The following is a 24,717-nucleotide window of genomic DNA, read 5'->3' on the forward strand; positions in this document are numbered from 1 at the left end:
TTCTTCCAAACAAGAATCTTGCATACTTACACACTTTTCACTGTCAAATACATAGCACAGATGCTTATTTGATTCTGAGTCTTTGCATATAAATGTAAATATCCTCTTGTCAGTTTTATCATCAGCACAAAATGATATCCTATGGAGTTGGCAATTGTGCTGAACCTCCTGCAAGTAAAAATAAAGATTATTTTCAAGGAAGTGCTTGCATACTTGCTTGGGATACAGAAAATCTCTGTATATGAGAGAGCCTAAGAAATAGACGTAAGAGTATAACAGAAGTTAAACTCATCTTGTCTAACCATTTTTATTGAATGTAAGCAGGAACTTTTTCTAGAAAACTTCTTTTTTATTTTATGTTGCTTTGTGTCCTTGTGCAGCATGATCAGGGACTGATTACGTAAAACACTTTGTTCTTTACCCAGATGCAAACCATCTTCAGATTTCATCATCTCCCAGGTTTTGCTAAAATAGTTGTACTAAAATGAGTCATTACCTTTTTACCGTAAGTGCAGAAAACAAAAATAAAATGAATTATCTAGATACAGGACATTGAGAAATAAAGTAGAAATCTAAGTAATGTCTTATTTAAGGTGTAATATAAATAGCTTTTAACATTACTATTTGCATACTGTAGACTCTGTGTCTCATTTTCCACTAGAAAGCATGTACAAGCTACTTAAAAAGTTGCAGTTGCAATGTTCTTCAGCTAAGAGAGCTTGATGAGACTGAAATAAAAATCAAAAAAAAATTGTTGTTTTTCTTCAAGTCTCTTCTTGGTATTTTATTTTATTTGGCTTATTACATGGGAAAGCAGTATTTGCTTTAAAGGAAAATATGCAGTTTAGATGTGAACTATTATCTATGGAAAAAAAAGTTTCTGTGCAGCACTAGGTTTCCAGATTGCAATTAACTCATAAACAAAGACATGCCCTCTCTGCACTCAGCATTTTATCCAAAAATGTACCATATGGCCAATCTTTTCCCCTTCTCTTCCCCTTGCCCTAACTGGGTTCTCCTTTCTCAATCTTTACAGTTATTCTTCTGTGCATCCTATTTCTCTAGTGTCCCAAAATCTGTCACACAAATTCTTCTCATTATAGTTCTTAACAGAGTTAATTATAATACCACATACTTATTTTGGCTCTTTTAGGTTCATAGATCTATTTCAATTTTTCAATATTTTTCAATATTTTCTATTTCTAACTATTTCAAATCATTTAAGGACAGAACTATTAATTTTTTTTAGTTCCCCTTTTTTGAATATTAAATATGGAATGATACATGAGCAGGACTCCTGTTCCTACCACAATTAATAGTCGTCACATGAGCAACAACCAATATTCCTCTGTAATGATACTGATGTTTCAAAAACACACTAAAAAAATATTGTAGTCAGTGATGATAATATAGAATTCAAGTCATTTCCTAAAGCATCATTAAAACTTGCAAAAAGAAAGAAACCTTGATTCACATTTGCTATTACACATAGCTTTAAGAAAAGAAAGAGGAGAGGTAAAAAGACTGCTCAGAGCTGATAACCACTGGAGTTTGTACTTACAAAGTTGTAATGAGATTAAAATGCTCCTATTCCCCTTTCTGTCTTTTTTATTTATTTATTTATTTATTTTTTCTCATTTAAAACTGTTATTTTGAAATGGCTTTTAGCAGAACATGGGGTTTGGTACTCCCTTCTACCATACGACATAAGGAAGATGCAAAAACTGCAATGAAGTTGACATGGATATTTTTATCCTTTGTGCTTATGAATTACTGAATTGTGGTTGTATCACAAGTTTGAAGAGAAAATAGGTTGCAAGTAGATACAGTCCTGAACCAAAACCACTTTTTCTCCAAAGGCAGTACCACTCTCTGAATGGCCATAACTATTCCATGAGTAAAAAGTAGCAACAAACAGTTCATTCTATTCCAAAATTCAACATATGCACAAAAGACTTAAGAACACCCATATGTTACAAATTGCTGACTACGGAATAATTGCTCATTTAGCTAGATCGTATTTATGTCATTCTTCTTTGAAGTCTGTGAGAAGGATGTTTTGCTTAGTATGTAACCCTTTCCAAAATACCAGAGCAAACAAACAAACCAAAAGCCCATCAGTGGGATGACACAATGGACCACAACTACTGAAAAGGCAGGAATTGTTAGATGAAAAACATACAGTAGTCCTTATGGCCCAAAGCTTACAGACAAATGGGTAAGACCTGAAAAACATATGCATTCTCGGGAAGGGGGGGCACAATAATAAAACCCAAAAATACCAGAAGGGAAGAAAAAATTGAACGAGTTAAAGAAAGTGAGGTGCAATTCCAAAGCAACATCATGAGGAATGAGTCACTGCAAACAAACCATCTCCTCAAATTCACGAAAAACACCTACGTGGAGGCACCTACACCATGGCAACCACTTGGAATGGAATTCACCACATGCATATTAACATACAATTAACATCTTCCTCAGGGTTTAAAAGTCCTGGTATGGAAGCATTATAAAAATTAAATCCCACATTAGCTCAAGTCTGTATTTCTGAGCATCATGTACCTTCTTGGGAAGATGTTACAGAATCACAGAATTTCTAGGTTGGAAGAGACCTCAAGATCATCGAGTCCAACCTCTGACCTAATGCTAACAGTCCCCACTAAACCTACATGTTGTAAGAGGAAATGGCATTTTAAGGCAATGTTTTCATCAACGGAATAGCTTTCATTGTAATTGTTTTTAACATATAACAATAAACATTAAAAGCAGCAAAAGCCATATATAGTTACTGCTTTAGCATCACAGGTAAGTATGTCTCTTACCTTTGTTTTTGGATCTAAAATTTTCACTCCATAGATGGAAATTTGTAATTCAACTTTGGGAGTCTTCTGGCCTTCGGATTTCTTGATATGTCTTGCAAACTACAAAAGGAAAGCATTACAGCAATCACATCACTAATAAATTTATTTATTTATAATTACTTCTCATTTCCTCTTAACTCCTGCGAACTGGGGCTTTCCTCTCAAAAGAGGAAACAAGCTCTTACAAACACCACCAACCATTCCCAAAGTCATATTGGTCACACTATAGCATTTCTGATTGCATGCTATAGAATATTCCTATGCTTAGGAAACTATAATTTTAAATTATTTAGCTGATTCTCTTGAAAATATTACCTTTAATTTATGCACTTAATTTACAGCGTTACATCAGATTACTAGAACAGTAGAAATATGAAAACCTTCAGACAGACAGTTTGTTAACTGCTTGGTTGTTAGTGAGCATTATTATTTTTTCCACATTACACTAATCCTATATGCATTTCCATACAAAATCATGAAAGGTAAGTATCATTTATTTTAAGAAAATTAATTCTTTTAAACAGGTTCAGTGTGAAACCATTACAGCTGTCAACACAAATATTTGATTTATCATATTCTCAGGATCTATTTGCTAACAGTTCACTAGATGATAGCTAGACATTTCCTACAACTGGGTCATAAATCCTATTTAATATATTTTCCATCCTTTTATAAATCCTTTTTTAACAGCTGGATCTGACTTGCCTTTCCTTCATGAACACTGTGTACAAAATAAACGAAGAGCCTAAAATTTGCTACTCTTGTCAAAGGAAGTGTCACGAACTTAGGTAACTTTCTCAGCAAAGATATGGCACTGCTTTGCACTTTGCTCTGTTACCAGCCTTTTTCCTCTCCAGTCTTTGACAGTTGGGAATGTTCCTTTTGAATGCATAAATAAGGACAATAACTCACTGAGAGCCAGAGGAGCTGGAGTCTCTGCTTGGCACCTATTTGAACACACTCGAAGTTGTATCATGCTTACAAGTTAGTTAAAAACAAACCAAAATAACTACAAAAAAAAAAAAAAAAAAAAAAAAGCCCACCACAGTGAAAACCCCACACCACTCTCAGAAGTGACCCTTAAATCTTACTAGCCATTTTGTATTTCAACAGCTGGAATTGCTATAGTCACTGACCAAATATTTCATGAAGGTTTGTACATGATGACTTCCTAGAGAAAACCAGCTGTTCAAAAGTTCAGCAAAGCTGAACTAATTTTTTGTTCTGCCTGTCTTCAGTGTCATGCATTCAGCTCTTGCAATTTATATGTTCTTTTACTCCTACTTGTCTTCAAGCACATTTCTCACATATTTAAAGTACACTTCTAATACAGTCTAATAACAATCCCATAATCTTTATTTTACTTAAGGTGGGTCATCAAATATGAAGTTTTTATTTTAAAAATATAGGTTTAATTGAAGAAATGAAACACAGGTTTAAAGGCATTTTGGCTATCAGAGTTTTTTGACTTTATAATATCAGTATTTTTTGACTTTTTAGGAAACTTCAAAGTTGCTGTAAGCAAAATATTTTTCTTTAATAAAAATTAATCCAACCCCTCCTTCCCCAGAGACTTAAACGTTATACTACCAGTTAAACCTGTTTGATTTTTATGCCTCTGCTTTAAAAATATGTGATAGGCCAACAAAAGTTTTATTAGCATAGACTTTTTTTTTTTTTTTTTTTAAAGATTAATATAAAATTAAATCATCTTTCAGATCATTTTCAAACCTTTGTATTTTATTTTATTTTAGCTTTCCTTTCTGATTCGTGGTTTGATTATAAACTTTTAGGGGGTAAAACTTCAAGGATACACATTCTGCCTTTTAACAGTACAACTGGGCTCTGTGCTCGGCTCACTCTGATACATGTAAAACTGAATGACCACAAAACATACGCATCACCTGGAAAGCCTAGGCATTTCAATTCCCAATGCACATCATATTGCACAAAACCAAACCTACCCCATAAATAATAAACCTGGAGCATGCAATGACTTGGAACAGCCTTGAACCTGAACGAACGCTAGCTTCCTGGTCCCATTCATTTTAAGGTATGCGTGCACAAGTATTTCTGTGCAGTAGTTAACAAGAAGGATAAATAATATTTAATTTTACTGAGTTAAAGCAATAGTGCATGTTAAGAATGTTGATGAAAGGCTTGGGTTTCCAACTTTAATAATCTCATCAAGGACCTGAACAGCTACAACATGAAAACATTTTTAAATAAGTGAATCTGCGTAACTTACACAAGTTTTAGAGCAGCTGGCCAAAGCTTGCTCCAAGTAGTCAAGAAGTCTTATAACACTGAGGAAGTTCCAGAAGATGATTCCTGCCAATACTAAATAAGGGTCAACAAACTGACCCTACCACGTCTCTGCTCCCAAAAGGTATACATAAGGTTCAAGAACTGAAGAACTTAAGCAAAATGAAATTAATGATGACCAAAAAGCTTTTTTAAATTAAAAAAAAAAAAATGCATCTTGTCAAAATAGACAAGGTATTTGACTAAGCTTTGCATGCCATTATATTTAGGAAATGAAGCAATACAAAGAAAGTATTAGTGAAGTTAGTCTCCAGATGCAGTTATAAACAGGAAATTGTCATTGGGCAGATATGTTTCTAATGTATTCCAGCAGGGTTTATTTCTTAAGCATGTCAGTATTGAAAAATGACCAGGAAGAAAATAATTACTAATAAAATCTGCTGGCTGAAAAATTAAAAAAAAAAAAAAAGATGAAAAAAGATGAAAAAATGAGACAAAAAGATACTAATGATCTCTAGTGAAATCTCAAATCATTACAGAGCAAGTTTGCAGAATAGCAATACAGATCTAGTGGCAAATAATGTAAAGAATACATTGCCAGTATGCAAACAAGCCACCTCTGGTGCAATAACAACTTTGCAATCATACATGTGGGAACAAAATTTCTTTCTTTATAGATTAACCTACAAAGAAAGAACTGAGTAAGTCTTGGTGTCACAGTGGGCTTTCAATAAGCTGTAGACTCTTCTCATGATGCAATGATCAGGAAGAATAATGCAATCCTTGGATATTTTGAATCAATCTTTAAGAAGGCCACAGAGGATGCAATGTATCAGCTGCTTGTGAAACCACAACTCAAATTCTACATTCTGAAGTTTTCAAATTCAGAGGAATGTTGACCAAATGGAGAAAACTTACTAAATATTTGCACAAGTTAGCAGAGGGCTGGAAAGGCACTTTATAAGCAGCTCTATCAACTACAGAAATGGTGCAAATCAAAAACAAGTTAATCATGGAAGACGTAAGGAAAAGAATCTCTTCACCATGGATATCCAAGAGAGATGAACAAGCTTTTAAATCAAAGGTTTACTGAGATCAAGTGACTGAAAAGTACATGTCAATCTGTACAATTGATAGTTACAATCTGTAGCTATTGTAGCTATTTTCTTAATGCTTTTCCTGCCCACTCCCTGATCTATGATAATAACAGATACCATACAGATACAGACAAGTAATTTTATTTGTATCTGACCTCTTCAGAATGTCTGGTTCAGCCACCTCCCAAACTTGCATAGGTTCTGACCAGCAGACCTGAACCCATACACAGGTATCTGCCACTTGACTATTTTCTCCTCTCCCTATTACTTCTACGTGTTCATTCTTGCTAACATGGACTCTCAGGGGCCTCTGGACACAAGAGTTTTACACTCCTAATTTTGTCCTTTCACCACACGTTGTAAATGAAGTAATATTTGTAGCTCACGCAGTAACAACATTATTTAAGAGTGTAAAAATCTGTAGCCTCCCATTGGCATAAAAGTGGACAATGATACAAAATTATAATGAATCATAGCATGGCTTGGGACAAGATACAACGGTCCAAATTCTTAAGCAGTTAGCTTATACATATACTGTTCTCAGGCAAGACACCCAAATTTGGCCCAATCATAGTATGAGCAGCTCAGTAGAATGTGATAGTTTTTATTTAACTGCTTTAGAATTAACATTGTATTTTAATAAAGTTTAAAATAATTTAATTCCCTTTAAAGGGAAGCAAGACATACAAATCAATCCATTTTCTATTGCATCATTTTGCTTTTAAATGAAAGAAAAAACTTCCATATGTCTTATCTTTTATTAAAATAGCATTTTCATATTATTATTAAAATATATTTGAAATGCTTATGGCATTAAGCTTTAGTAAACTGCAATCAGAAGGCCAATTAGAAACAACATGAGGAAAATAAACATTTCAAAATCAGAGACAGCAGCTTCAGTTAAAAAAAATAGCGGTTAAAAACTTTTCTGCCAAAATCAATTTTAACTTATGCATATCAAATCTATGTGCTTTTATTTAATATATACATCTCTTTTGGTGATTAAGAAGAACCATCAAACGTCAAAGGTGGAAGTTTCTGTGATTTGGGTGCTAATCTTCAGCCGAGGCTACAAAGGTTCGATTCCTTCATTTTACACAGACTTCCAGTGTGTCAGACACCACACGTGCCACTTCATGTGAACATCTTTAAAGGTGTCTGTTGGGGGGTAACATAGTTATCTAAGCTGAAAGACAGCTTTCTACCACGCTTTGAGAAGATGATTTTCCTCTACTTTTTCATCACAACATTCACTATAAAGAGATGTCTGTGGTGGTTTTACCGTGCTGGGCAGCTAAACCCCACAACCGCTCTCTCACTCCCCCTCCTTTAGATGAGGAGGGGGAGAAGTAAAGCAAAGAACAACTCACGGGTTGAGATAAGGATAATTTAATTAAAGGGAAATAATTATAATAATTAAATAAAGACTACCATGAACTAAACAATTTAACTAAGGGGAAGTAAAAGGGAAAAGGGGAAAAAGGGAGGAAAACAAACAAACAAAATAAATGAAAGCTATATGGAAGTGCAGAGGAAAGAAATTACTCTCTACTTCCCACAAATGAGCGATGATTGACCACGTCCTTGAAGCAAGGCCTCAACGCACGCAGCCGGTGTTCGAGAGGAGGACCGACGTCTTCTCAACGAGAGCCCACCCCTCCCCTCTTCTTCCTGTTTCCACCTTTTATTGCTGAGTGTGACACCACATGGTATGGAATATCCCTTTGATTGGTTTAGGTCAGCTGCCCTAGTGATGTTTCTCTCCTCACTTTTTTGCCCACCCCCTAAGAGGGTTAGAGAAAGGCCCAATGCTGTGCCACTGCTGCTCAGCAGTAGACACAACACTGGTGTGATAACACTGCTGTTCCAGCTACAAGTACAGAGTACGGCACTGTATGGGCTGCTGCCGGGAAAGTTAACATTCCAGCCAGACCCAGTACAATGTCTGATGAGAACAGTCACCATTTCTTCTAGGTCATATTATGGTCCAAGCTCTCATGCACATCTTATGTGGATCTAATGAAATTATGAATTTTCAGGTGGCTTCAAAGTGATTAGTGCCACTTACATAATCTCTGTTCATTCATAATCACTGAGCAGGAAGGTGGGTAAAAGAGAATAGCCATAACTCAAACAAGAACAGCCCGAAACACAAGTGTTTACTTCCAGCTTTTCCCTAACCCTGCTCCACAGTACTTTCTTACTAGGGGTCTGGTTATGCTGCCCTTTCCATCTGTTGTGCTGATATTGCAATCTCTTCTCACCTCTGGCAACCCTTCAACTTTTTGACAAGGTCCAAATTCATTTCTGCAGACTAATTGAAACATTATGTCCCTCCTTAATTGAAATAATGTATCATTTTACTTTATTTTATCAAGTGTGATTTGACTTTTACACATTTGACTAACAGACTTATTCTGATCCAACATCTTGGTACCACTTTGCTGAGTATTTATTTCATTTTATAGATTTAAATAGAAAACTGAAAGGAAAAAATTGTTTGTAATAAATTATGAGAACAGTCCCCCTTATCTTAGAAATTAAAAAGCACACTTGAAAGTTATTAGTGTACAAATTTCTTCTTTGTCCTGCAGTACTGCCCCAAGTTTGAGAATACAAGTGAAAATCCTGAATAAATGAAAACTTTGGACAACCTTCCAGAAAAATTAAATAGAGATACTTGAAGCAACTGTAGATTCAAAATTGCAACTGAACCAGAAAAATTAGCAAGTATTTATATAGTAGTAGTTGCATTTGCGATTAAAAAAGTAGAAAGAAGCATCAAGAAAATGTAATTTTTTCCAAGTGATTTTATTTTCCTGCAGAACATGAGCTCCACCTGCTGGTGAAAGCAAGTTCAAGGAGTTGCACGCTAGTTTTGTGCAAAACTTTATTTTGGCAAGTGAAAAATTCTTTGTGTTGTATGAGTGGAAAGCTTTTGATTTAAAGTAGTAAAGAGTTTCATTACAAATGTATTTGCTCATATAGTTTGATGACATGATGAAAAATGGCTTACAGTGACAGTATTCAAAAGGTTGTTAATGCAATGTGCTCCAGTTGTAAAAATAGCTCCATGTGTTGTCGTATTTTTTTTTTTTTTTACTGCTAGCTATTAATTTTCATCAAAAAAGCTGTAATTAACAAAACTGTGATTAAAAACAATCTGTATGTAATCAAAAATACAACAACAGAAGCTACATACTTTAAAATATATATATAGCAACTCTCTCACTCCAAAAAACACTAAGAACTTTTCCTTTCAATATAAGGCATTAGCTTTCGAGCTGTTTTGCTTTTTAAAAAACAAAACAAAACAAAAAAACAAAACACATAAAAAAATAACATTCTCAAAAATAAGTAAGAGATTTGTGTTAATAATAACACTTAGTATCTCTACGCTTCTCTTCAAAGAATTCAATACAGAACATAAATCAACATTTTATGTTGTAAGTATTCAATAGCTCGAGGATTGCTTCAAACAATCTGTTTTTATTTGCTCTCTGAAATTCTGTTCCAATATTTTTCATTTGTTTCCAGAAATTGTCTTTAATTACTTTGATATTTCTAATCAGCTTGAAATTATATGAGATTCCATGTAATATTTGTCAATTAAGCTCCGAAATTCCAAGTCTGAAGAAAACATTGCCACTCTGTCAGCAGTGATGCTGACACACATCTCTGAGGTGGTTTATTTAGGTAACACACATAAAAAGTTAAGACAGCTATTTATATACTCTACCAGCAGAAGAAGAATATACTAAAAATTCTTCCTTGAAAATTTTCATGCTAGGCTGCCAAATGTTTTTGCCCAAGAAAGGAACCTTCATGCATGTCAGAGAACAGGTGGTTGAAATCCTGGTTTCAGAGCAAAGTATTTTAAGGGACCAAATCTTATAATCCAACATACCAAAAACCTGTAGTGTTCAGTAAATGCCCAGGGTATTGTGGATCCACCAGTGAACTGTCTTGATAGACAGGGACACTCAGCAGATGCTTTACTTTACGAGGAGTCTAAGATAATATCTTAAAAATGAAATTGAAGCTTCCCCATGCCAGGCTATTATACTAACATTATTTTTGCACTGAATTATCTTTATTCTGCATAGTGTTATTGAATAAATGGAAAGCATCCAACACAACAGCTTTCACTTCACTATTAGCTGTAAACTGTGTAAGGTACCTACAAAACCATACACTGTTTCTGCTTGCAGTATGCTGCTTCTGTTAAAAAAAGGATACCTACATACACTTACACTGGAAAACATCTAGGCATTAATGTCTGACAACTTGTAATGCAGTACATCTTTTTGGCATAAAAGACTAAGAATTGACTAAGCTAGTCCTTAAAGGCAGCTGTACTCTTTTTAGAAGAGCAAAATGACAGTGACGAACTGTTTCAATACAACTGAACATAATTACTATGCAGTTGTGTAAAGAAAGCTTATTCAAGGGAACCCTCAATCTTACAAGTTGAAATACACAAAGTGTGGTTCATGCCCTTACTCCCCTGCCTCCCCCTTCTCCCTTCCCCTTCCCCCCCCCTTTTTTTTTTGTAATTATGGTAATAATACAGAATCAAGATTTTCCATACAGACTCCCTAATTTTCCATACATTTCAGAAGGGCTCTTGTTTAAGTGAACACTGAAAATCCTAGAAGTAGTCATGGAAAGTACAATAACAGGCAGAACAATTTTTACAGCTAAATAATAAACCAATGCTCCAGTAGCATATTTAGCAGCTCAGCACAAACCAGCACAATTCAACTGTGAGGTGACTTAACAAACAAATCAAATCAGCATTTCCCACCACAATTCATAGCATTTGGAGAGCTTTAAAGATATTGGCTGTCACTAACAGTAAAGTCAAAGTTGTATCTAATAATATGGATACAACAGGGAAATGTCTACATGGCAGTGAAAAGACAAGTAAAAGTAACTGCTTCCAGAACTCATTAATTTATCCGGAAACACCTGCAAAGTGTCTTATCTGTGTGAATAGCTTAAGAATACATTCTATTTGTCTTTCATCACAAAGGTTCCTTACCTTTAACTTTCTAACTGCATCTCTGACAACTTCTGTGCCTTTGGGCTGCTCTACCTCCGTGCTGCCAAGAAACTGAAAACAGTGTAATTGTGAGAAATAAGATAGGCCCGACTCAAGTAAATATACTTCTCAACTATTCCCAAATAATATTTTGGAAAGACAATCATTTCAATAGTTATTAACATATTTTTTCATAGCTATTCATAATCAAGAGAGCAACAAGAATTAAATTATAGTCAGACAAACAAGAGTTATTAAAAGCAACTTTTAAAACCATTTTATATATCTTGATCCTACAATAAGTCTTGAATTACAGGTTAAGTACCTTCTTCCATTGGGTAACTATCATTCTGGTAATCTCTCTTTTACAAAATAATGAAAACATACAAAAACAGGGATATAGGATAATTCCCATTGATCAAAATGGGACAATGATTTGGATTAGGTAACTAAAAATTACATACCATGGTACAAGACAAACTAAAAAGGACTGATTCTAGTCTTACAGCTGCTTGGTATGGTAATTTCATAGATTTAAAGGAAACAGGTCCTAACATATATTAAGGCTCGTAATCAAAGAATTTTTAATACAGGTTACATTTTTGTTTTTTAGGGGAAACCAAACATACACCTGTCAATACACAAATCATGATATTGCTACAGGATCTTACCATTCCTTATTTGTACTGAAATTCCTTTACGTCCTTCTGTGCAGTTTTGCTTGTTTCTACTAAACTTTATGGACACCGAGATAATCCAGCTCAAACTGCATTTGTTTGTGTAATAATTATGGATTGCCTACTTGATTTCAACACTGAGGTACACTTGATTTAGTCACACCAGGTACCTGTAATATGCCAACATAATGCTAGCAAGAAAAGATGAATACCCTCTTTTCCCTGAAGTATACAAGTTTCTGCGTGACATGATACAGAAAGGTTTTATAACTTTTAATTCTTAGCAGTTTCAAAAGCAACTTGAGTTTGTCAAGCTACAGATGCTTTCAACACTAACTCAGAAGTTTTTTTTTTGTTTTGTTTTGTTTTTTTTTTAAACTTTACTGACAGCCTATATGCTCAAGCTGTATAGTGGCAAAGAAACTTTGCAGCTCTACCAATAATTAAGTCTTATTATAAATTTATTACTGACAGAAATGTGTTGTGTCACCTTGAATACAACAGGGTGTAGATCAAAACACAGTGATCTAGGCTCATCTGCTGTCAATGCTCCCTGATATTGTAACTTTCTAGTTAGGAGACCAAAGTTTTCCAATAACAAAGCAGAAATCTCTATTATTGATTTGTTGTCTTTCACGTAACAACTCCAAGCACTTTAGTTAAGGGATGTGCTCTTCCCTGGAAGAGTGAAAGCTTCAGAAGATGTATATAGAATAAAAAATGATACCTGAATTATGGATACTACACGTGACATACAGACATGCATATTTATACACCACACACTTGGCACAACATGAGGCAAAAGTGTAATTGCTGTAGGTTTTGTGACAAGGCAGGGCTGAGGCATTATGCAGTGCAGGAGTCCTGCATAAACAGAGGAAATAACAGCTGCAGATGTGGACAATGCTCAGATCAACAGCAAGCAGAGGTCCCTGCTGTGTGCAGTGAGGTGGAAGAGCGTACTTCAGCTTCCTCCTCTTTGGACAGTTTTGAAACTGGCAGCTCCAGGGGCTCCATCAGTGTGAGCAGAGTGATACTCCTCAATATGCACTGAGATTGTGTCGAGTGCCCTTCTAGATGTCCTGGGGTAGCTGCCTCGCCTGCAGCCCCTTCCCTCATTTCTGATCATGAAGGGGAGGGGGCACTCGATGTCTAAGTACAGAGAGAAACTGCTGAAAGCACAGATTGAAATGACTGATAAACCCCCCAAAAGTACATACAAATTGCATTTGCTAAATATGTTATGAAAGAAATCACCAAGACTTGAAGTATATGGAAACATCATGAGCATTATATCAATATTTATGGAGCATAATGTCACTAGCCCAGATTCTCCCAATCATTCGCAATGCCCTACCTTCCAGATGAACATTCTTTTTGACATTAAACATTGCTACTGAAATTTTTAATACACTCAGCAATTTGAACTTAGAATTACAGCTTGCATTTTACAAACGGTTCACCATAGGGAAATACAGCAAGATGCATTTAATCTATAAATAGAAAGGAGATTTGTAGCATTACTGTCAATATCACTTGGAGGTGATGAGACCATACATTCTATGGGTTATATGGTTTGCAAGTGATACATATTTGTATGTCTGTTAACTTCAGTTCTACTTTTTATTCTGAATTTTAGTCAAAACTGCTTAGTCTGACCTCCACAAGCTTTTTTTTTTTTTTTTTTTTTTTTTTTTTTAAAGATATGGTAATCAAGAGAAAAACAAGAGCAAATATTCTGAACATCTGTATTAATTGGACTGATTTATTTTGGGGCAAAATATTAGCAGAATTTCAAATTAAAGCTACTTATTTTCTAATTACAATTAAGTATGACTATACAATATAAGCTTAACATATAGGTAACATTAACTAGAGGCTCTTTACTGCATGCTGTTTCATCTGCTTTGCACATTTTCTGTCATCTGCCACACCACTGCACTTTTTTCATATTCCTATTCCATTTTTCAATTCCTACAGCATTACTCACAGTACTTAAGCAAATGCACAAACTGAGACTTTAGATGACAAGCTCAACAGCGTGAAGGCCACTGTGTTTGCATAATCCCAAACATAACTGATGCTCTGTCACCTCTGGGACTTCAAAAATAATAAATAACTAATTCATCATTTTCATAAATCTGGGAGATGGCTATTTCCTTACTGTCTTTTCAGCAGATTTTTATCACTGAATCTCACATGAACACACAGAGAGAACAAAAATATGTTATATCTGGAATCCAGTACAGTTGTGGCATTGCAAGTATAAATATTCATAGTGGAAGAGGTTCTAGAAGAGAAACTTCGAATCAAAGATGATTAATATTAGACTCTTGTTTTCGAGATGAGGGTCCTTTCGCAAGCAGGTCTGTAGAAAGATGGGTACTTGTTAAGTCAGTGATTGCTTTGGTCCCTTCAGGTTCTGTCCCACAGCTGTCTCTGCAGAGCCATCTGACGAGGAACACCACCACCATGAAACATAACTATTCCTGAAAGTCAAGCTATTACTACTCCTACACTTAATATAATTGCTGAGTAGAGAAAATAAGGTAGCACTTCTCCTTCAAATCATTCAGTATTAACCCTAAATGCAATTTAATAAGTGCATTAATTTCTTAATCATTCATTAACATTAAATACCTAATACAGGTTAAAATATTTACTTGTGATTGTGTTAGAAATGTTTACTCTTCGCAAGTAGTAAAAGACTTCTTCAAGTTGGTGCACTCTGTGCTTAATAAGCCAATTCAAACAAAAAGGCTCAGTAAGTTAGTCAGATGTGCCACCAGACCCATCTCTGTAAATATTTATGTATTATTAAGTTTAGCGTTAATGAGGTGTTTTACCAGAATCAAACCAAGTTCCATTTGAATTATTTAAGAAGTTTAAAGCTCATGACATCTAATGCTCTTCATAAACATATAGCAGACTGGGGCATATTAATTTCCAAATTACTCTTCATTTTTCATTGCAGTCTGCCATTCTTCCAAACACATTCCCTACAAAACTGAAAAAAGTCTAAGTTTGCAATACTTATTCTGCTCTCACTTGCAGCTGGTTATAGTCAGAAGTAACTTCTATGACATCAACAGATCTTATCAGTCAAACAGTTTAACAGATTTTTTTTTTTTAATTTAAAGTATATTAAGGCTTGTTTTTCCCTTATTGATGCTTGCTATTAAGAAAGTGAGCTTCTGAGCAGCCACACACAAGACAAACACCTCAGATCAAATTCATTATAATCCAATATTAGCAGAGGACCAGATGTGCTTGCTCCACATACAAAGATTTGCAAGATAGTGCAGCTGTGGAGAATTACTGGGATCTCTTTCATCTTATTAGAATCAACAGAAGTTTTATCATTGGCAGCAACTGGAAGAATAATTCTGCCCTGCAATGGCCAGGAGGGTTGTCTTATACAGCAAACTAGTAAACAGACCCCTTGTGGGTAATCAACTCCATGCAGAAGGAAGAGTTGAATGAAAATTTTACTCTGTACTTAACTTAAGAAAGACACATTTTGGTTCAATTCCACAGTGAAATTATTAAAAATGCTTTTTAAGTTGTACTTTGGTTGGAGAAATTATTAAAATAATAGCCATTAATAAGGTCAGGTGAGTTAACACTTTTTTTTTTTTTCCTTGCCATTCACAAGACACTCTCCAGTAATTCTTTCCCATCAGCTTAGATTTTGTCTCTCAAAATTACACTCATTTCAACATTTTCACACACAAAGTCTATCCAGGTGCTTTTCTTCAAAAATTACAGGGAATTAAAACAAAACAAAACCACATCCACCCTTAGGAAAAACAAGTTTTACTGGAGTCAAAAGCATCATTAAAGAAAATACTGATTAAGAAATAGTTTTAGGTACATTTTTGAATATGTATATAGACTTCCACTTTTCCAGTAGAGAGCAGTGTAGGATATATTAGTAATAAAACATTTGTTTTCTTTTGCCATCCCGTTTCACTTAAAAACGAACAAAGAAACCCTACAGTTTTTCATAGTGACACATTTCTTTATGACCATGAAAACCTTGAATGTGAAGAAATTTTCTCTTACACAAATTTATATGCCATTAAACAAAAAAAAAAGTACTTACTGAATTAATACCATAAAGAAAGGGAAAATAAGTAATGCAAACTACTGGATACCTGCTGCCAACATTTGACAAATTAACTTCACTGCAGAATTTGATGGAATGCTTATTTACTGATTAGAGGAAAGCAAATATATCCACATTCTAATACCAGCGGAATGACAGTACACAATAAAGAACTAGGATGAAAGAGCTGGGAGACTAGTTCTTAATCTATACAGAAAATGTACAAACAATGTCTAAGCTGTTAATCATACCCTAAGATATGAACAATTTTTGTTCAGACTTGCATACATGCGTCTTCTCTACCAAACAGAAGTACATGGACTACAAAAATGCCCCTCTCTTCCAATTTTGGGTTCCTTCTCTTCCCACTCCCTACCTTCAAGTTGTCCCCCTGTAACAGTTTCCTTAGTTCTCTGCCGGTTAGAGTCTTTGCCAGGGTACAGAAATGTTTGCATTTCCCCCTTTGGGGATCTGCACGTCTCTAGCACACCTTAAAAACAACTATCTGTCCCAGACGTGACTGCTGCTCAGATGAGATCAGAAATCAAATTGACCACATGAGAGTATGGAGAGAAATGTGCCACAGACATGAGCACATTTATTGAATAACCCCTGCTCGTCTGACATGTAACATTAGGCATAAATAGTGACTCTGATAGAGGAAAAACATTTTAGGCATTTTTCTGAGAGAGTATTCAGGTACTATTTGCAAAAAAAAGACATGACTGCATGACTAGAAATATAAAGAAAAAATAAGTGTCTTTTAATGAAAATTAAATATTACCAGGTATTTCATCTGTCAGTAGGATTAAACCAAAAGAGTGATACAAAATATAGGTGAAAATGTTTAATGCAAACAATTATAGCAAATAAATATAAATAAATAAAAACATTGATAAAATACTAAAATGTTGACAAAAAATACATCATCAGAGAAACAAGACTAAAATGATTAGATAACCTTTAACTACTGAATCTTTGGAACATAGTGATGTAAAACATGCCATGCTTCATTTTAAGCAACCAACAAGCCCTGATGGTTAATTTTCTCCTATTTTCTAGTAGTGTAATAACTAAAAACTCTTTACTGACTAATGTGTAAGTAATCATCTCAGTCTTTAAATTTGACGCAATGTACAAATAATAAAGAATTTTATAACTACAGCTTAACATGCCGTTGAACAGCTGATGGACATATATAATACAGACATTTATTGGAGCTGTTCTTGCCAGGAACCAGAATGTTGGAAGCAGATCTAGAGATATTCTGTTAAGGATGTGTGAGGAACTGAGGATATTAGGCAGTCCTAATCTTGCCTACACCTGTCTTCTGACCCATGGATAGTTCTAATGAGAAAGTACATCTCTTCTCACTGAGAAGAGACTTAAAGCCTGGTCCAAGTAAGCTAAATCCAAGTAAGCTTGGTGTAAATTTAAAGGCAAAAACTAACTGCACCAGGTTAGATTCCTCAAGTGTCACTGCATTTTAATCCACAGCCAGAAGAAGAGGCAAACGCAACAGGAGTGGAAATTCTATATTAATATAACCAGTGTTTTTGCAAGCAGAACTTCAGAACAATGGAAACACTTTGTAAAAGATGAAAGCTTCTCCAAGGAGTCAGCGTGGTAGTCTGCTAGGAAAGCTATCAACAGGGATATATTTGAAACCAAGTCAGATTGCAACACCGTACCAGACATGTTCTCTGCATAAAAACATCTCATCCTAAAGGTAAAGGAATGTTAAGATACAGCTGGTACCTCCACACGGAAGATAAAAGCAGGCTGGAACACAGAAAGAAAGCAAAAAAGGTAAAAAGCTTATCTTGTCAGGACTGTCACTGTAGAAAATAACAGCCATACAAGAAAAAACATTCCCTATTTTTTCAGTCCATCAATCTCTACAGAGTGCTTCAAAAGCGTGTATCAAACTGTATCATGCCTGAAGAGCTGTCAGGCTGAATCTGAAGCTTATAACGGAGCCGAGGGGCTGGGGAAGGCTGCACACTGCACTCCCCTGGCACACCCCATTATCAGCTTCCCAGATTTTCGCCAGAGGTAAAGTGAGAATAAATACAGCTTCAGGCAGATTTACTTCCTCCTCAAACTGGAAGAGGAAAAAGCAGTTCTTTACCTCTGCTCTGCAGACCTGTTCGGTGCAGTGAAGGATTTACTGCTGGTCCAAGTGAGCTCTACATTAGTACCCAGCAGGAGCACACGGGCAGCAGCAGGGTCATATGAATAGCCCTGATGGATACTCCAGGTTTGAGCAAAGTGCAAGCTCAGGTAATTTTTAGAAAATGTATAAAAAGCTGTTGCTATGTGGGAAAAGAGCTTAAAAGGGAAGATTTTAAATATGCACAAATGATTGGATTGAAGGTCTGCTTTTCTTTTAAGCACATTTCCCATAGCTGGTATATTAACAAAACAATATAAAAATCAAAGAGAATATTTGCCATGAAAGGAAAAAGGGAAGGGACAAAAGGGAAGGGGAAGATGGTAGAGAGAGCAAATTTATCTCTGGAAGAAAATCATTTCTTATCATATATTTCCTGGTTGTGATTGGGACATGTCTTCTTCACGTGTGCCACACTGTCATTACATTTCACATGTAAAAATCCTTTGCACAGAGACTGGATAAAATGAAGAAGGTAAAAACAAACAAAAACCAAAACACTCCCAAACTTAGTTTGGGAGTAGTTGGGATATAGTCTGTGTCTCCAGTTTTGGTCTTTACACATCAGACCAAATCTGATTTGATTTTTTTTTTCCTAAAAGGATCCGTTCACTCATTTTATTGCAACAGGGGATGTCTGTGGATAATCCAAAGACACCAACTTCAAGCCATAATAGCTCCTGTGTTTCAGTACAGAAACTATGAGCACTTTACACAGACATTCATCTAATGTCCTTGAAAACAATGACATCACATTTGTATCTTCATATTCTCCATTATTATTCATCAGCTCTGAAGAGCCTCCTGTGGAGTGTCATTGTTACCTCCTGGATGTTTTAGGATAACTAATAAGAAAAAATCCACCAGCTGAGCATATCATTGACTAGTGCGATCTGGCTTAACCCCTTTATGGTCTTTGTGAGTCGCTCCTGACTTGCCTAGAAAATAACTGAGCCATCCCTGACTAGAGATACTCAATAACTCCAGCTCCTGCAATCCTCCATTATTACTGTCATACATGTGTAAGTTCACATTTCATTTAACTCTGACCTTCAAGAACTAAAAGAACTAGCAACTCTGAATTCACTGTCAAAAAAATATAGCATCTCTTTCTTCATGTAAGAGTTATCATTACTGAACAAACATTTAGTGATGGTATTATTCAAGCAGACTTTAATTCTGTTCATATGGTTGCACAGGAAAGGGTACTTGAACACTCACAGGAATTTTTCTTTGAAGGTACCACATATCCAGACAGGGAAAAAGAGAACTGACGAACTTGGCATGTCCTTCAGAAAGGTATATTCTGAACAGGAAGCCTCTGATACTTGGTCACCAAAGACATAAAATACTGCTGAAATGTCTCAATTCTGAAGTATTCTTGACTGGATTATTGCCAGTGCAAAAATATTTACATAAACCTTTTTATCGTTACTAGAAAACTACCTTGACTGAAGAGTCTACCTAAAAATAATTCATATTCAGTATTTCCAACTTCAAACATTCAGCCTAATAAGAGAATAGGCAGATTTTCAGCTTTACAAGCCCGTGATTTACAAGCCCATGATTCAGCTTTTTCAGTATTTTAAACTTTCAAATATTCAGCCTAATGAGAGAAAAGGCAGATTTTCAGCTTTACAAGCCCCTGACTAGACAGTAGACTTAGTTCTGCACCACAGGAATTGGATTTGACTGAAGTGTCATTTCTTTATGGAAGTTGGACTAAGCCATCAAAATTTAATGAAATGCTTTTTTTTTTTTTTTCCTTTTTTTTTTTCCTCCCAACACAACAGAGATTTTCAAATATCTTAATATAAGGAAGTTGACGTCTTGTTTGCATTTTTTTCATAAAGGAGACTCCAACATAGTGATTTAACTGAATTAACAATAAGACACAACTTCAGCAACTCTTATATTCCACTCGTATGTACTGGCGTAGTACAAATATTTCTGTTTACAGAGCCCTTTGCAAAGATATCCAACATACCGCTAGAAAGCTAAGAATGCAGAAACCACCTTCCTCTAATCCCCACTTAATCACTGCAGATGCTAACCAGCAACACTGGAAAGCCTAATGGGAACTACACTGCACCACAGGGTGAAAAAATATTTTCATTGCTACTACTTGCAAAAAAAGACTAGTCTACCCACACTGAAGTTACAGTTCATTTTCTTTAGTATTCCCATAAAGCTAATAGAGGACCGCCCAAAACAAAGAAAAAAAAAAAATACTACAAAACAGTGAAGAACAAACTAACAAAAAGACAACCACAATCTAGTACAACACTATCATTAAAAGAACAGTAAGATGAAGACACCAAGTGGTGGTGTTCTCACAATTTCTTGGCAGTTATCAGTATAACACCCTGTATACAACACGCAAAACTGCTGTCCTAGTTTTGACTCTGCTTTGCCCAAAGTATCAACCCCCTGGTTTTCAGAACACCACTGTTCCTGTAAATGTAGCACGCACTGGTCTGCTCTGTGTTAGCATTCTGCAAGTAATTTAGGATTTATTTTTTTTCCCCCCCACACAAAATATAGCAAGCTACAGCTTGAAGCTGATTTATTTGAGCTCCATCTGTCTTGCTGACTTTGCTGTTGCTGCAAAATATTCAGGCTAATAAAGCCTCCCTAAAAATAATGAAAATTGAGCTGAGCTGACAAAACACCATTATGAAAAAACAAAACATGTTTTCAATATCTGATAACAAAACCTATCTTAGTTTGTAAAACTGGCAAAACCAATCTTCTTTACCAACAAGATGAAGCTCAGTAAAATTTGGAGTATTTTCATTAACTCAGAACATCATTAACAGAGCCAGTTGAACCAGGGGTGCATCTCCAAGCCACATGAGTAAACAGGCCATAACATCACTCAGAAAGCAGTTCCTTCAAAGAGATATTTCCCAGATGATTTCATTGTTAGGCACGCATTTAGAGGAACACAGGCTTCACATTCTTTCTTTCAAAACAAGATGTACGAGAACAAGCAGGAGTTTTCACGTGCCATTTCAAGGTGGGATTGTGCAATTCTAAGTGCTCAGCTGGCAATAACTGCTTCAGATTGAAGCTGGGACACAAAATCATCACAGCTGTTGTTCAATGTAAATCAGCTCTACAAGATGTGGAAGAAATTGTAATGGATTTTTTATAAATATATTAATAAAGACAAACAGAAAATATTGAAGCTACTCTTTTGTAGTGAAAAATATTAACAACATCTTACAAAAGCAGACATAATGCCACACAATTTTTCAACTTTTGTGAATGAAGTTTATTTTGTCTAAACCCATTTCTACCTCACTTGTCCATCACTAACATGATACAGTTGAACTTGCAGTATCACACACTTGCCATGGCAACATGCGATGATACCATAGACACAGAAACAGGAATTCCCTGTGGGATAAAACAAAAGTCACAGTTAGGAACAAAACTCTCATTCAAACACAAACGGCCTTAGTAATAGGAACAAGTAACTACTGACCATTACTCTTGCTTTATTAAAGTCCTTTTCCATTTTATTCATATGGAATATGAAGTTGCCTATTTTAAGGATGTTGTATCTCTTCTAAATTAGGACCTCTAACACTGTGAGCCTTACTGTTCCACAGATGAAAAGAAATAACTCTTACTTTAATTCTTGATTCATAGAAACACTTGGCTGTCAAACAGAGGACAAGCAGGACACCAGAAAACTGATATTTTGGGGAAAGAATCACGAATGCATCGAGCTAGTCATTTAACACTGGAAACTTAACAGTACTTTCAAGGATTATTTCATACTACAAAAATTTTAAACATAATCTGAACATTTATGAATCTGAACTCTCATTACCACAGATCATCTGCTCTTTAAAATCTAGTGTTATAGCTATAATTTCTCTAACAAATAGTTTTTTATACATACATTCCAAGCAGAAACATGACTCCAAGGAGAAAATGGACACCACAGGACAGATATTTGTAGATAAGTATATTAACAGAAATATGAACCAAGAATTAGCTTTGGGTAGGTTTCATGTTGTTTATGTCACTGTTTTGTTTTTGTTTTCTATACGGTAGTTCCTATACTGAGAATCACCATTTGAAAAAAATAAACAGCCAACTTATTCTTAATAAAGCAATTTCAGTGCTGAAAAACTGAGTTAGTAAAATGTAATTCCTAATCACATTAATAATCCACACAGATGTGATTAAATAAATGCACATAAATTAATAGCAGTATTTTGACATAAGTGGCCAAGAAAATGTGTTTTCTGACAGAAAAAATATTTTTTTTCCTTTGCTCCTAAAAAACACTTCATAAGCCACATCTACTACCCTAAGACTATTGTTAATTTTATGCAAATGACATCTGTAGTGTCTTTGTGAGTCACCAGATTCACAGAACACCCTCAGAAGTTTGAGAGAACTGACTAGGGTAGCCAAGTAAAAATCAGGTGAGCTGAGTATCTGTGGGAGTTGAAGAGGGAGAAGCTCCATGAGCAGAGGAAAAAAAAAAAAAGGTAACAAAGCAGAGCAACAATTGTGACACCCCCCAACCCCCAAACTGCATTACACTTGAAGCTCTGAGAAAATATCTTAAAATTAAGTGGGTATCTTGTGGGAAAAGGGACAGGGAAGCCAGCACAGATTTTCTTGTATTGGTTTAGTTACATTGTTATATTGGATTTTTAATTTTTTTTTTTCTTCCTTCATGTAACCAGAACAGTCTTCTCACAGCTGATTATTGCTTTATACACTTGTTTCATGTAAAGGATGGTCTTTGTTTTATTCATATGATCTCACATTAAAGCCAGCTATAAAATCTACATACAGGGATCACTATTATTGGACACATGGCCTTCAGTATATTCAAGAATATCAGTAACCAGCAGTTTTTCCAAACCTAGCTATGAAGTGAGCTGTTTAATCCAAGATGCGGGTAAGAGACTTCACTCCCTTTTTACTCTACCATTCCAGAGATGATTGAAACAAATTTGCAGAGCACTACCTAAATATAGAAAATATTTTCCTCTAAATAATATAATTTATAGGGAATGGGATTTTTAATTAGAAAGATTATTTTTACAACTGCAAAAGTGTTTAATAGTGACATATTCAACCTGTCAGCATGAAGTATGAAGCATGAAGTGAAACCACCGTCATCTGGACCTTAACATCTACTAACTTGAAGATTGATAAGTAGATGAGATGGACATCTCAAATGAACTATTCAAAAGAGCTGGAAATTACTTTGTATGTTATTTTACAACAGCAATTAATCCGACTCTGTAATGTTATCTGCCACTTATTTCATATAAAATATTATGCTTGTCAATAAAAAAGAGCTATCTTCTGGTGCTAAAATAGTAAAATTAATCTTGTCTGGATCATTATAGCGATTCTCCCATTCTCAGCTGAATGAAAAATAAGATAACAGTGTATTTTAAAAACAATCATATAAGGATTTAGTTTTTAAAGTAGCCACATACTCCTTTTTACTAAGAGACAAGATACTGAGAATACATTTAGTCTTGAGCTCAAGGCACTGAAGTAGAATTTAGAATTTGAGATCTGATTAAAGAACAGTCATTTGGGACAAATTTGCAGAAAACGTCCGGTATTATCTCAGTTCCATATCTTTAGGGTAATAATTCATCCATTTCTTGTCTCCATTATAGTTTAATTACTCTTTCTGAAGAGTAAGCTCATTAGAGGTAATTCCAAAGTGTTCTGTCACTTACTTCTGAACTTTGATCTATAATTATTTGCATCATGGTAGCACCTAGAGGCTCCATCTTATTATTCTAGAGGCTGCACAAACAACAAAAAGATAGCCCTTAGCTTCAAGGAATTGATGATCTAAGTGAACTGTGATAAATGACAATAAACTCTTGAAAATGCACAGCATAATTTCAGTTAGTACCTCTGAGTGCTACTAGTAAAAATCAATGTAAGACATTGAGTCACATTCTTCCTTGTACACAACATTCTAATAGCTAATAAAAATACAAGTAAAAAGCTAAAACTAGTATAAAACGAACAGAGCGCTCTCAAATTTTAAGGACAAAAAGGATGCAATTGAGACTTGATTTTCCCATCTTCCTCAACTCCCGGGGAAGATTGCAAGCCCCTGAAATATGGTACAAAAGAAGGAAGGAGAATTCACCTGACCACATATGAAATCAAGACAGCTTATACCATGTCATTTAGATGTCCATTAAGTTAAAAATAATAATAAATAAACATTTAAAAAAATCCCCAGAGCTGTATCTACGTTTAAACCTCTTAAAATTGGTTGGAACATTAAGTATGCACATGCAATTTAGGTGAATACTTTTCCATTTTGAGAATGGTTTGCCTCTAACAGTTGCAGTTCCTCAAAGCCTCATGTAGTGCAAGTTGAATATGGCCTCTGAATGTTGACTTATGATGACACAAACATTCCTGATTTTAATGAATTTCCAGCAACAAGCCTATATTCTAGAGTAGACAACTTTCCTT

At 35.1% G+C, this 24,717-nt stretch overlaps 1 protein-coding gene across 8 annotated transcripts in view; it reads right to left on the reverse strand.

Annotated features, from left to right (window-relative positions):
• GULP1 (GULP PTB domain containing engulfment adaptor 1) overlaps positions 1-24,717 on the reverse strand; it is a 152,208-nt gene that overhangs the window by 29,855 nt on the left and 97,636 nt on the right. For 6 of the 8 annotated variants that reach the window (XM_032190365.1, XM_032190362.1, XM_032190370.1 and 3 more), the window contains exons 4-6: positions 11,268-11,339; positions 2,823-2,921; positions 31-168 (exon numbers count right to left, since the gene is read on the reverse strand). In XM_032190365.1, coding sequence (XP_032046256.1) covers positions 31-168; positions 2,823-2,921; positions 11,268-11,339 — 309 coding nt within the window. The remainder of the gene's footprint in view (positions 1-30; positions 169-2,822; positions 2,922-11,267; positions 11,340-24,717) is intronic. The other 2 variants (XM_032190368.1, XM_032190367.1) reach the window with 1 other exon arrangement.

The sequence above is a fragment of the Aythya fuligula genome, chromosome 6 (genome assembly GCF_009819795.1).
Source record: "Aythya fuligula isolate bAytFul2 chromosome 6, bAytFul2.pri, whole genome shotgun sequence".
Taxonomy (NCBI): domain Eukaryota; kingdom Metazoa; phylum Chordata; class Aves; order Anseriformes; family Anatidae; genus Aythya; species Aythya fuligula.